General features: G+C 41.7%; 1 protein-coding gene across 1 annotated transcript in view; it reads right to left on the reverse strand.

Moving 5' to 3' along the window:
• The window catches only part of MAST3 (microtubule associated serine/threonine kinase 3), a 163412-nt gene that overhangs the window by 6999 nt on the left and 141686 nt on the right, over nt 1-14727 (reverse strand). The window contains 6 exon segments of the mRNA XM_040417822.1: nt 7586-7767; nt 10169-10305; nt 11812-11934; nt 12012-12238; nt 12660-12857; nt 14033-14247. Coding sequence (XP_040273756.1) covers nt 7586-7767; nt 10169-10305; nt 11812-11934; nt 12012-12238; nt 12660-12857; nt 14033-14247 — 1082 coding nt within the window.

Below are 14727 nucleotides of genomic sequence, written 5' to 3' on the forward strand. Positions count from 1 at the left end.
CCCATAAAGTGTAATAATGAATGATCAAAAAATCCTATGTACCCAAAAATGGTACCATAAAAACCTCAACTCTTTCTGCAAAAAACGAGCCCCTGCACAAGACGATCGCGAAAAATAAAAAACATATGGCGTTCAGAAAATGCACACAAAAACATAAATTTCTTTTTCAAAATTGCTTTATTATGTTAAAACTGAACAAACAAAGATAGAAAGTAGGCATATTTAATATCATTGTGTCCGTAACAACCTGCTCTATAAATGGCACATGATACCCTGTCAGATGAATCTTGTAAAAAAAAAACAAAAAAAAAACACTGTGCCAAAACAGCCATTTTTCAGTTACCTTGTATCACAAAAAACTTAATATAGAGCAATTAAAAAATTATATGTACCCCAAAATAGTACCAAGAAAAACTGGCACATTATCCCCTAGTTTCCAAAATAGGGTCACTTTTTGGGAGTTTCTACTGTATGGGTGCATCAGGGGGGCTTTAAATGGGACATGGCATCTAAAACCAGTTTAGCAAAATCTGCCTTCCAAAAACCATACGGCGTTCCTTTCCTTCTGCGCCCTGCCGTGCGCCCTTACATCAGTTTACGACCACATGTGGGGTGTTTCTGTAAACCGCAGAATCAGGGTAATAAATGTTGGTTGAGTTTTGTTTCGCTGTTAACCCTCAATGTGTTAAAGAAAAAAAATGAAATAAAATGGAAAATCTGCCAAAAAAGTGAAATTTAGAAATTTCATCTCCATTTTCCTTTAATTCTTGTGGAACACCTAAAGGGTTAACAAAGTTTGTAATATCAGTTTTGAGTAACTTGAGGGGGTGTAGTTTCTACAATGGGGTCATGTATGGGGGTTTCCACTATGTAAGCCCCACAAAGTGACTTCAGGCCTGAACCTGGTCCTTAAAAAGTGGGTTTTGGAAATTTTCATTAAAATTTGAAGAATTGCTTCTAAACTTCTAAGCCTTGTAAACGTCCTAAAAAAATAAAATGACATTTCCAAAACGATGCCAACATAAAGTAGACATATGGGAAATGTTAATTAGTAAATATTTTATTAGGTATGACTTTGTTTTAGAAAGAGAAATTGAAATTTTGAAAATTGTGAATTTTTCAATTTTTTTTTTTTTATAAATTTGGGATTTTTTTTTTATGAATAAAAGGTGAAATATATTGACTCAAATTTATGACTATCATGAAGTACAATATGTCACGAGAAAACAATCTCAGAATGGCTTGGATAAATAAAAGTGTTCCAAAGCAATTACCACATAAAGTGACGCATGTCAGATTTGTAAATTTTGACCTGGACACTGGGGCATCAATGACCCTTGGTCATGAAAGGGTTAAGGACCAGGCCATTTTTTGCAAATCTGACCAGTGTCACTTTAAGTGTGATAAATTTAAAAAGCTTTGACTTATCCAGGATTTGAATTGTTTTTCTCATCACATATTGTACTTCATGTCACTGGTAAAATGGAGTAAAAAAAATGCATTTTTATTTATAAAAAAAAAATCAAATTTGCCAAAAATTAGCAAAATTTCCAAGTTTCAATTTCTCTACTTCTATAATACATATTAATATCTCCAAAAATAGTTATTACTTTAAATTTCCCATATGTCTACTTCATGTTAGGATCATTTTGGGAATGACATTTTTTTTTGGGGGACGTTACAAGGCTTAGAAGTTTAGAAGTAAATCTTGAAATTTCTCAGAAATTTTAAAAAACCACTTTTTAAGGACCAGTTCAGGTCTGAAGTCACTTTGTGAGGCTTACATAATAGAAACCACCCAAAAATGACCCCATTCTAGAAACTACACCCCTCAAGGTATTCAAAACTGATTTTACAAACGTCGTTCACCCTTTAGGTGTTCCACAAGAATTAATGGAAAATTGAGATACAATTTAAAAATTTCACTTTTTTGGCAGATTTTCCATTTTAATATTTTTTTCCAGTTACAAAGCAAGGGTTAACAGCCAAACAAAACTAAATATTTATGGCCCCGATTTTGTAGTTTACAGAAACACCCCATATGTGGTCGTAAACTGCTGTACGGGCACACGGCAGGGCGCAGAAGGAAAGGAATGCTATACGGTTTTTGGAAGGCAGATTTTGCTGGACTGGTTTTTTGACACCATGTCCCATTTGAAGCCCCCTGATGCACCCCTAGAGTAGGGGTTATTTACAACATTCTTTATATATAAAGCAAAACAGCAGCACTAGATGAAAATAGAAAAAAGATTATTCACCCATGTGGATGCGATGTTATATTGATTCCTGTCACAGTTGGAGCGGGCAGCAGGGAGCCGACCACTGACAGAAGCAGACTGCACATGCGCATGGACGAGCTTCCTCTCAAGCTCCTCCATGTCGCGTGCAGCCATGGACAAACTCAGCTGCAAGGTAGAGCAGGACTAAGGGGGAGTGGCTTATAACTGAAAGAAAAGCAGGCAGGTGTGTTTAACTTAATTTTTACCCTGCCTGCCACACTGTAGTGGAGAGTATTTAAAAGTGGCCAACCCCTTTAAGTACCAGGACATCAGGGCGTACCTGTACGCCCTGTGTCCGTAACAGGTTAAAGATGTATTTCAGGATTTTAATACTGATGGCCTATCCTCATTGTTTACCTGCTCGCCATCAACATTGCAGCGTGAGCAGGTGTAATTACAAGAAGCTGTCCCATTCACTTCAATCGGACGGCTCCTTCTTATACACTTGTATACTAAAGAGCCGTCCTATTGAAGTGAATGGGACGGCTTCTTGTAATTACACCTGCTCACCACTGCAATGTCAATGGTGAGCAGGTAAATAATGAAGGGAAGGCAGCGCTTACATGGAGCGCAGCCTTCTCTTCAACAGCTGATCGGCGGGGGTGCGGGGTGTCCGACCCCCACCGATCTGACATTGATGACCTATCCTAAGGATGGGCCATCAATAATAAAATCCCAGAAAACCCCTTTAAAGTCACCACTGCTGGCAAATTAACGGCATGGCACGTGACCACTGACACTGCTGAGACCTTTGATTGGCTGACAGCAGTGATGTGTGTGTAGGTGGCACATCACAATTCTGGTCGTAAAAGAGAATTTTTTTAAATCCCAACACCCTGCCTGGCACTAAAAGGGTTTCTAGTCTCTGAGAACCCCTTTAAGGTTAGATTAGGTCCACATATCAATGTACATAAGTGTGTATAACATGGGCACTACACTATATTGTATAAAAATGTAAAGTACATACAGTGCATTTGGAAAGTCTTTAGATCCTTTCACTTTATGTTGTGGCCATGTGCTAAAATAACAAAAAAAAAAAAAAACCCCATCAATCTGTACTCAATATTCCATAATGAGAATGTGAAAAAGATTTTTAGAAATGTTGCAAATTTATTAAAGAGGGGAAAAAAATAAAATTTCGCATGGACGCAAGTATTAAGACCCTTTACTATGACCACTGAAATTTAGCTCTGGGGGCCCCCATTTTTCTTGATCATCTTGAGATGTTTCTACACCTTGATTGGAGTCCACATGTGGTAAATTCAGTTAATTGGACATGATTTGGAAAGACACAGCCCTGTCTATATAGGTCTCACAACTGACAATGCATATCAGAGTAAAAACCAAGCCATGAGGAGGAAACAACTGTCTGTAGAGCTCAGAGACAGGATTGTGTGGAGGCACAGATCTGGAGAAGAGTACAAAAAATTTGCTGCACTTAAAGTTGGTAAGTGAGGTAACCAATAACCCAGTGGTCAGTCTGGCTGAGAAGATGGGAAAACTTCCAGAATGTCAACCATCACTGCAGCATTCCACTGATCTGGGCTTTATGGCAGAATGACCAGAAAGAATGTTCTCCTCAGTAAAAGACACATGACTCTCCGACTGTGGGAAACAAGATTCTGATGAAACCAAGACTAAAATTTGTGGCCTCAATTCTAAGCGTAATGTTTGGAGGAAACAAGTCACTGCCCAATACCATCCTATAGGAAGCATGGTGGTAGCAGCATCATGCTATGGGGTTGTATTTCAGTGACTGGAACTGGGAGAAATGGCAGAGTTTAGGGAAAACTAAATGGAGCAAAATACGGAGATATTTTTAATGAATGCCTGATCCAGAGTGGTCTGGACCTCAGACTACGCAACAAGACAGACAATGACTAAGCACATAGCCAAGACAGCACTGTGAATGTCCTTGAGTGGCCCAACCAGAGCGGTGACTTGAACCCAATCGAACATCTCTGGAGAGACATGAAAAATGGCTGTCCGACGGTCCCCTAACCAACCTGACAGAGCCTGAGAAGATCTGCAGAGAAGAATGGCAGAAAATCCCCAAATCTGGATATACAAACCTTGCGGGATACCCAAGAAGACTGGAAGCTGTGATCGCTGCCAAAGGTACTTCAACTAAGTAAAGGGTCTGAATACTTATGTCAATGCAAGATTTTAGTTTTTCTTAAACTTTATTATTTTTTCACATAAAATGTGAAAGGGTCCGAAAACTTTATGAATGCACTATACAATGCTTTTAAGCTGGCCATAAACATTAGATAAATGTTGTACAAGACTGATGATTTTCGGGGTGGGGGCAGTTAGGGGATGGTGTACAGAGACCTCCAAAGACAGATGTCAAGAGATAAGGATCAAGCAGTTGAATTTCAACTGCCTGATCTTTTTGTTCTCAGAGAGATAAAGAGGAATCTGATGGCGACTTTCTCCCTCTGAGGACTGACGCACGCACAGCTGCGCTAGCATATTACGGGAAGGAGATTGGAAGAGATAGCTGTCAGCGACTAACGCTAACGTGTAAAGTCTGCGTTACTCTGACAGGAGAACAGTTTCCTCCACATTAGAGCATATTTCATGACTGATAAATTAATGGAAACTTTTGGTACCGTCAGAGTTAAAAAGGTGTCTTCCAGGCTCCTGATATTGATGACCTATCCTCAGAATAAGTCATCACTATCCGATCAGCAAGTGTCTAACACCCTGCACTCTCGCCAATTAGCTGATCCCTGTAGCCTCCAGGAGCAAACAAACTCTTGAATGGAGCAGGGAGTACAGCTCCATTCAAAGTGTAGTGACTGCTGTGTTACCGCAGTTCATCTTCTATTGAATTGAATGGGCACTGAGCTGCAGTAACCCAGCACGACCACTACACTTTGAATGGAGCTATACTTTCTGCTCCATTCAAAGTGCTAGTAACAGCTCCAGAGGCTGCAGGGATCAGCTAATCAAGGGGTGCTGACCCACAATGATTGGATATTGATGAATAATTTCGAGGATAGGTCATCAATATCAGGAGCATGGAAAACCTTTTAATCATGCCTACTAGTTCCCTGGTAAAGAAGCATCTTAAACAACCGATTCCAGTGTCAGGTTTCCTGTAATTGTATTTCTCATCAGTATCATTGGGGGACAGTCTTGACCTTGGGTATAGCTATTGCCACTAGGAGGCGACACTAAGCAAAAAGAGTGCTGTTCTCGGTGAAATAAAGGTGAAATTTTCTATGATATTGGAGTGCCGCAGTTTTCCATAATATTGCAAGCCATCAAGGAGTTCGGGAGGCCAGAACTCAATGCTGTGGGCACCGCCACGAAATGGAAAAACTGGAATGATGCAGTGAGTACTGCTGTCTTGTTTATAATCTTTGAAGAATAAGCAAAAAGAGTGTTAGCACCTCCTCTCAGCTATATCCCTCCTACAGACACTGAGCTAATCAATTTTAGCTTAGTGTCCGTAGGAAGCAGACCTCTCTGCTTTGCAGGTCTGCTTATTTTTTTCTTTTCATTCTTTAACATTTTTCTCTTTTTCTTTCCTTTAGCTGGGCTGAGGGCAGTCTCCAAGCTGGCTGTGTTCCCACCCAGGAGACGGGAGTCCAGGGGGCCCCCAGGCCCGCTGCATGTTCCCGGTCTCCAGAAGGCAAGGAGGACCAGCGGTTCCTGTAAAAACCTCTGTATCCTGCCAGTTTCGGGTCATCAGGTCCAGTCTCCGCCAAAGTCCCCTCTGTTACCTGTGTAGCTACCCTCACTAAGGGGTAACACACCGAAGCTGGTGACCCGGCTGGAGCGAGAAAACGCAGGCGGTTGAGTATTCTCCCCCTCCTCAGGTTTTTTTTTCATGTGAATATCCCCCATGGAGGCCTACTTGCCTCCACCTGAGGCCTGTTTCAGCAGGTGTCCCTTCTGCGGTTTGGACCTTTCTGCAGGGGGGGGGCGCCCCCTTACCAGCTTCCATTGAATCCTTGGGACCCTAATCTGGTGCTCAGCGCTCTCCAGTCCTCTCAGTTTGAGCCTTTGCAGCAGGTGTCCCTTCGCTTCCTGTCCTGCAAGGTGGCCTTTTTGGTGACAGTCTTTTCCATCCGTAGGGTGTCGGATCTAGCGGCTCTTGCCTGTCGGTCTCCCTTCATCATCAGCGGGCATCTGGTTTGGATTCACATCTATCGGTTTGAGATGTCCTCTTTCCGACGGACGATTTTAATTATTCGTCATTCCGGAGGGACCGAGACGAGGGCTGGCTGTCTCCAAAGTTTTCATTTCCAATGGATTTGTTTGGCTATTGTGGAAGCGTACCGCATCAGTGGATGGGCTTCACCCTTCTGGGTTACTGCTCATTTTGCTCAGGCAATGGTTAGGCAGTAATCATGGGCTTCAATGTGCAGAAAAGAGGTTACAAGGAATCCAGCTCCACTTTGATAAAGGAATGTAGTTTATTTTGCTTGCGGTAAAATCTCAATGGAGATTTTACCGCAAGCAAAATAAACTACATTCCTTTATCAAAGTGGAGCTGGATTCCTTGTAACCTCTTTTCTGCACATTGCTGCCCAGTACCTGACTCGGGTCATCCGTGCTCACAGCTGAAGGAAGGGCAGGTGAGAGCTGCTGAACTTTCCTTTTCTTTACATCATGGGGCTTCGGCCCTTCAGGGGTGCAGGGCGGCTGCCTGGTCGTCTGGGCACACTTTTCCAAGTTTTACAGAGTGCACACCTTTGCATCTTCTTACAATTCTCTTGGGTATAGAGTTTTGAAGAAAGCGGTCCTCGGATTGGCAGGATGGCTTCTTCATTTATGACCCACCCCAGGAACTTCTATGGAACGTCCCAAGGTCAAGACTGTGTCCCCCAATGATACGGATGAGAAAACTAGATTTGTGTACTTACTGTAAAATCTGTTTCTCTTCCGTTCATTGGGGGACACAGTTCCCACCCTGTATGTACATTACTGGTTCTCCTAGATGGGTCCTTCTGGTTCTTCAGGATGACCCATCTCCGTTTTTTTTCCTTTTTATTATTTGCTGTTGGCTTCTCCGGACTGCTCCTACTGCTTTTGTACAAACTGATTAGCTCAGTGTCTGCAGGAGGGATATAGCTGAGAGGAGGAGCTAACACTTTTCTTTTGCTTAGTGTCGCCTCCTAGTGGCAATAGCTATACCTAAAGGTCAAGATTGTGTCCCCCAATGAACGGAAGAGAAACAGATTTTAAGGTAAGTACAAAAATCTAGTTATTACCAATACACTGCTGGCAATGTGCCTATATTATATCCATCTAATGCCTAAAGGCAGTAAGAAAACAAATGTAAGATTTACCAGTGGGCATATCAGGAGCAGGACTTCGACTAGGGGTTGTGGGGCCAGGAGACAGGCTGTGGGTTGGAGAAGCTGGAAGGCTCTCACTGGAAGACAATGACTGATGTAGTCCTGAGGAAAAGCTCTTACTGGTTTGTAATACTGTGGATTGCTTAGAAATTTTCCTGAAGAGAGAACGCTTTCTATAAAGAGACACAAATAATGAAATGTTCAGAATTAAATGTCAGAAAACACTTAAAATTGTTTCAAAACCTCAGTAGACATCGCATATTTACATAGCTAGAGCCCAGAACGCATGAGAATTTGTTTTACCACTCTGCAAAGTCCAGTAATCCAAGATTCAGAGGAACCTTTCCTCCCTGACATCACACCATAGGCAGAATCCACAGCCACATTCCAGTGAAGCACCAAGAATACTAGGACTTGCACTCCTACACCTTCCAGTAGCACAGAAATTATAAGCACTTTCTCTGCAGCATCTCTGGGTCAAGAAAAGAGACTTGGCGTGCTGTATGTTGTTTCTGTGGATTTTAGGATGTATAGTTGCTCTACTGAATATGTGAGTATAATAAAATATTTGGAAATCATTTTACACCTATCAGTGTTTCACTAGAGTCTTCTTTATTATAAGGCTAATAATGGAGGGATTCTGCAGAGAAAGCACTATCACTTCTGCACTACTGGAAGGATTTAGGACTGCGAGCTGTAGGATTCTTGGTGCTTCACATTCTGCCTATGTGTGGTTCCTCTGAATCTTGGATTACCCGAGATTGGACTGTGTAGCATGTTCAAACCACTTCTTTAATGCTGTTATTCTAGAACTGTGATATTTTATTTTACCTGCTCCACCCAGATTTATATGAACAAATGTGATGATTGTTCCCCTATAAAGAAATTTTACATCTGCGTTAGAATTAGCTTTTTTTTGCCAGGAAGTGGAAGAACAACTGTGTCCTCACTTTAGCCTAATGGACCGATTGCATTAAATCTTCCCTCCCTTACAGAAGGTTGATTTATATGCATAGTGGTACATCTGAGAAATAGGGTCATGACCCTAAGGTATCAATCTACCTCTACTATGTCTATTACTACAGTTACCCCTAGTCCTGGAAGTTTGAAATCCTCCCAGTCTTCCCAATGCTCTGTGTCTACCACACTTATTCATACATTTATCATATAGAAATACACGACACAGTACACTCTTGTACAGGTCTGCAAAAGTCTAATTAGTATTATTACTGCACTACAGATACCATTAGTTTTTTGTAGTACAGTCCTTATACAGTCCTAATATGAGCTGCACCTTATGTTCTATCTGAATTTAAAAAAAAAAAAAACTAAAACCCCTGCCAAACCTTTGCCAATGGTTCCTTAGTCCCCTGCTGGCTGTTGATTTCTAGGCTGCAGAAATGATGTGCTGTACTCAGTGCTCAACAGCATTACTGCCCACAGATGTGGCAACACTGGCACATCACCAGTGCAGCCAGTGATTGACTGCCACAGCCACATGTCAGCTACAGCAAGTCACACTTACACTAGACTGTGGACTGATCAGCAGCAGTGTATACACTGGATTGTGGACTGACTGACAGAGGTGTTTAAAGGGAGCCTGTCACACTGACATGCTAGAGAGTGGGAGAAGCTGGGCAGATTGATATATAGTTTTGTGGGAAAAGATTCATTCTAACTTCTATTTCATTAATTTAATTTCTGAGCTTTGAACTCAACAAGGCGACCCTATCAGTGACTGACAACCTTCCCTCTATGACTGTGTACAGAGATAGCCGTCAGTGACTGATAGGATCACCTCCATGACTACAAAAGTCCAAAATGAACAGGAATTATTTAAATGTATAAAACACAAGTTATACTGAATCCTTTCCCAAACCATACATCAACCTGCTCATCCTCTCCTGCTCTATAACATGCTGCTGCAAGAGTACAATACATTTTCATGGTGACAGATTTCCTTTAAAGGGTACCTAAACCTTTGGGAGAAAAAAAAAGCATGATCGCAAGCGTTCTGCACTGTCGGCTTCCGTCAGCTCTGTTTGACGTTTCCAGCCTGTGAAGTACAGATCCCATATACTTCATGTGGTTCCATGCTCTGCATGCTAAACAGAGCCAATGAAAGCAGACAGTGCAGAGCGCTCTGAGAAGAGCTACTGCACAAGCATGCCTTCTCGCAAAGGTTTAGGTACACCTTGTCTACCAGCAGCCACTACTAGAGATGTTCACTGCACACTATTATACACTGAATTCAATTATAATACAGCATGCAATAAGCTCCTATAATCTCGTGACTGGCAGACAGAATATTATGTTTTACACCTATGCAGCATAACTCCAGGCTAACAAAAATCTCTTGGGCACCTCTGGCTCCTAAGTCTAAAAATTTAGAAGCCAAGTCATATTTTGGTTGCATCTGCAATCGTTTCGTACCACATGGAGTGTGTCGGTAGACTAGAAAAGAAGTAACCATGCCCAGCTAGCTATTGTGGCAAAATGACTATGTATGTCAGTTACTGGACTATACCCACAACCCAGTTCAAGATCTATTTCTCTAAAAACTCCCATGTTTACCTGTCCTGATTCTCTCTTTTCCTGCTTTTCTTGGTCCTTCTGGCCATACGACCTTTACAGCTGTTCTTTCTGGCTGGTCCAATCTTTATAGAAGTGTTTTCTAGGGGAGTGGTCCTCAGTGACACTTTCGTGCCGCTCTGCCGGGGGGGGGGGGGGGGGGAAAAAAAAAAAAAAAAAAAAAAAAGTGTCATGAAGTTAATGAACAATACTTTCAAAAATTTGATCATGTGTGTTCCACAGTGTGTGCCAATTAGTAATGCCAAATCTGGCTTTATTCATCAAGAATAGATGAAGCTACATTACCAGAGAGCAGTACATTTGAGACCTAAGACAATTACACAATTAGAACTTGGTGGATAGATCACATTTCCAAAAGCAAGCAGCTGGATTTTAAAATCAGCTAGCTACACAACAGAGCAAATGATCTGCAAAAAGTAACAAACCTTTTTCTTTGCATTAGCAATGCTTACTACTAGTTTATTATTTCACAGCAGTCACAGTGGAAAGGGTGGTTGATTAAAAAGACAAGTAATAGACTGGGCACAGGGCCGGTGCAACCATATAGGCGAACTAGGCGTTCGCCTAGGGCGCTAGCCTAGTGTGCTCCTCCTGACTGGGGCTGCAGCCCTGGGCGTGCGGCTCTTGAGCCGCCCCCAGCCCGTTACAGGGGGGCCAGGAGGTGGAGGTCCTTCTTAAATATGGCAGAGCAGGCATCTGCTTACCCTGATGGCAGTGCCTGCTCTGCCAGTAAATTACCGAGGAGAGGAGGCGGGCGGCAAGAGAGGCTGTTCTAGCAGCTACCCACCCTCCCTGGTGCGCCCTCTGTGATGCCGGAATATGACGTCATTCCGGCCCCGGCATACTAAACGGCGCGCTGGAGGACTGAGGAGCTGCACCACACTGGACCCCAGGGAGGTCCGTGTTTAAGTGTCTGTCAGTGAGTGTGTGTCTGTCAGTGAGTGTGTGTCTGTCAGTGTGTGTGTGTCTGTCAGTGAGTGTGTGTCTGTCAGTGAGTGTGTGTCTGTCAGTGAGTGTGTGTCTGTCAGTGAGTGTGTGTCTGTCAGTGAGTGTGTGTCTGTCAGTGAGTGTGTGTCTGTCAGTGAGTGTGTGTCTGTCAGTCAGTGAGTGAGTGAAATGAGGGGGTGGCAAAATGGATCTTTGCCTAGGGCAGCAAAAATCCTTGCACCGGCCCCGACTGGGCACACTCTGCGCCTCTGACAGGCAGAAAAGATTTACTTTCCACTTGGGCTGTGAGCAGATTTATTCCAATTAATGAAGCCGGCCTGAAATAAATTGCCTGGGAAAACATACTCACTTTTGTGGACACTTTTCAAAATCAACACGTGTGAACAAAAAAAAAAAAAGTGCAAATTTGCAATTCAAAACTGGCATATATTCACTGATTAATGTGAGCCACTGACAGATTTAATTAAAAATACTGCCAATTTTATCTTCAGAGAGCCACTTTTCGATCGCTGTTCTATCATTATGTATGGTTTCTGCCACTCTGATGCTAAGGAGCAACTGAAGGGGTTTATAACAGTGTGAAACAAATCTTAACGGTGTTCAAAATACAGTAGAAATATTTTATTGCTTTAACAAGGGGGTAGTTTTCTTAATGCATTGTTAAATGTGAATCGTACCTTTAAAAGAAGCTCCACAACATCCATGTGTACCAGACCAAGAACAGATTCTCCATTCACATGTGTAATCAAATCCCCAGCCCTTAACCCTGCTTCATGAGCTGGACTTCCATCTTCTACACTCTGGAGGAATACAATAAAGGGTTTAATAACCTTCCAAACAGAACTCTTTACCCAACCTGACAGAAAAGTTCACTCACCCAAACCATGTGGTGGACAGTATACACATCGCTTTCTCCCATGTACACACGGATGGCACGCAAGGTGAAGCCATATTTCTTGCCAGAACTATGTATAATTATTGGGGGACGCAGACTTGTCACTGCCACTGCTGTTTCTCGGCTGGGAGAAGAGTCCCTGGATGAGGGATTAGATGACAGAGAATGTGGGGATATGGGACTCATAAGGGATCCAGTGGCAAATTCATCTGTTGAAACAAAATAAAGCCATTGTTAGTATCTCATAGGCACAAGTACTTAAAGGGATTCTCCAGGAATTAATACAATTTTAATACTTAAATATTATTTGAATATTATAAATATTTTCTTAAATACCTTTCATTATTTAAAATGGCTTGTTTTGTCTGGGGAGCAATCATTAGGAGAAATAAAATGGCCGCCATCCTATTAGTACACACAAAACCTGTCCTTATCATACAGCAGGACAAGTTACTTCACAACATTGAAAAAAGATCTGTCTCATTCTCCTCTCTGATCTACTTGTCAGGGATTATGATACTGAATACAGATAAGATCTTCAGATGAATCTCTAGGCATAGCTTTAGGAAAGCTATTTGAGCAGTATCTTTCTTAAAATTACAGCCACAGAGCACCCCTCAAACGTCTCACCTGAGGTAATGATCAATGAGAGTGCAGAAACAGATGCAGATTTTGGAACACGACTTCCTGGAGTAGAGCTCTGTTTTTCAGGTGTCACTCTCTGACCCCGTAGTCGCCTACTCATTCCGGGATCCAGAGTGCGAGGAGTAGAGTTTTTGGCTCCAGTGCTGTTACTGCGCAGACGAGTTCGGCTTAAGCTCACTATATCTGCTAAAGAATTAGCACATTAACCAACTTATTGTAATATAATCATGTTATATGCATTATATACATTACTTTATTGCTTACCTAAGGGGCTGTTCACATCTCGTTTTTGCCTACGTTAAGTAGATACGTTTGTAAACAGAAAAAATGTATATAAATATATGGCGTGATTTTCCCATAGACTATAAATTGGGCAAACAGTTCATAGTTCGAACGTACACGGTTTTATATAGCAGTGAATGCGAGACAAATGAAAACACAACACAAAACTTTTTATCCATTACACGTATCCGTTTTTTTTTGTTTGTTTTTTCAGATAATGCCTTCAAATCTTTATTTTAAAAAGAAAAGGTTTCACTAAAAAGTACAGGAATACTTGAAAAAAACTGACACAAATGTATTGAAACGTATGCACATCCATCAAACCTATACGTGAAAAAAAAAAAAAAAAAAAAAAAAAGGATAACCACAGAATTTCATACCACCTTTGTATACGTTTTTTACTGTATGTCTAAATGTATCCACTTGACGTACAGCAAAAATGAGATGTGAACAGCCCCGAACATAACTGACTGCTACTGGAGAGTGTATGTGTGTGTGTGTATTGTAATTATATTTATTTATATATATATATATATATATATATATATATATATTCTAAATATGAAATATCATAGCCAGCAATTCTCCTAAAAACATTTGAAAGACAAGGCCACAATGCAAGACAACATTGTATCAGTGGCTGACAGCAAGTTGATAAATCTCACCACCCCCTATATGTATTGCTCTCTCTATTAAAGGGGTTCTGCACTTTGTTTAAACTGATGATCTATCCTCTGGCCTTCTCACTGTTTACCGCAGGCCCAGTGACGTCACAACTTGTATCAACTGGCCTGGGCGGGGCTAAGCTCCATTCAAGTGAACAGAGCTTAACCGTGCCTAGGCCATTGATACTAGTCGTGACATCACTGGGCCTGCGGCAAACAGTGAGAAGGCTGCAGCGCCGCTGCCTTCTTAAACAGCTGATCGGCGGGGGTCCCAGGTGTCTCCCGCCGATCAGATGCTGATGATCTATCCAAAGGATAGATCATCAGTTTAAACAAAGTGCAGAACCCCTTTAATTTCTCTATAACACTGTCTTGAAGGAAGAAGATAACAATGGTTAAGCATTTACTTACCGCAAAGTGATGATGGCCTTGATGAGGTCTCTTTTCTATCACCTAAAGTGAATATGGGGTTGTCAGACTTGTGATCAGAGGTCTCATCTTCAGAAGAAAATGCAAATTTGGGCATGGTGTCCAGGCTACATGTACTGGTTAGCACACATGGGCTTGCACTGCGCTCGCTTAGCCAGGAGTGATGGGAAGACCCAGAAGATGTCCAAGACCTTAGTCTAAATCAGTAAAAAAAAGTAGGGTAAGCTTGCTAATATCATTATGAAATCATAAGACGACAAATTGTAAAGCAATCACTCAGTTCCAACATGTATACTTATTGCAGTGTGGTGTAACGATACCGAGGAAACATAAAAGGACTGTCTGACCCCCACCAAACAGATATCGATGACCTATCCTGTGAATAGTTCATCAATATTTCAGTAGTACACTACTCCTTAAAGCTATATGAGAAAGAGATTATCCAATAGACACTATGAGGAGAATTTGCTATTCCTCCCCTTCCAGTGTTTGCAAATTTTTTTTTTTTTTTTTTTCGCGCAAGTGGCAGAAAACAAAGTGCGCCACTGCCCGAAAAGGGTGGGGGCCAGCACATTTGTCAGAGGTGACCAAAAAACGACAATTCTGGCATTGGAATTTTTACTTTGTTCATAGTGCGTGATAATTTAATATTTTGGCTTTTTCTTTTATGTGAGAAA

This window comes from Bufo bufo, chromosome 2 (genome assembly GCF_905171765.1).
Source record: "Bufo bufo chromosome 2, aBufBuf1.1, whole genome shotgun sequence".
Classification (NCBI taxonomy): domain Eukaryota; kingdom Metazoa; phylum Chordata; class Amphibia; order Anura; family Bufonidae; genus Bufo; species Bufo bufo.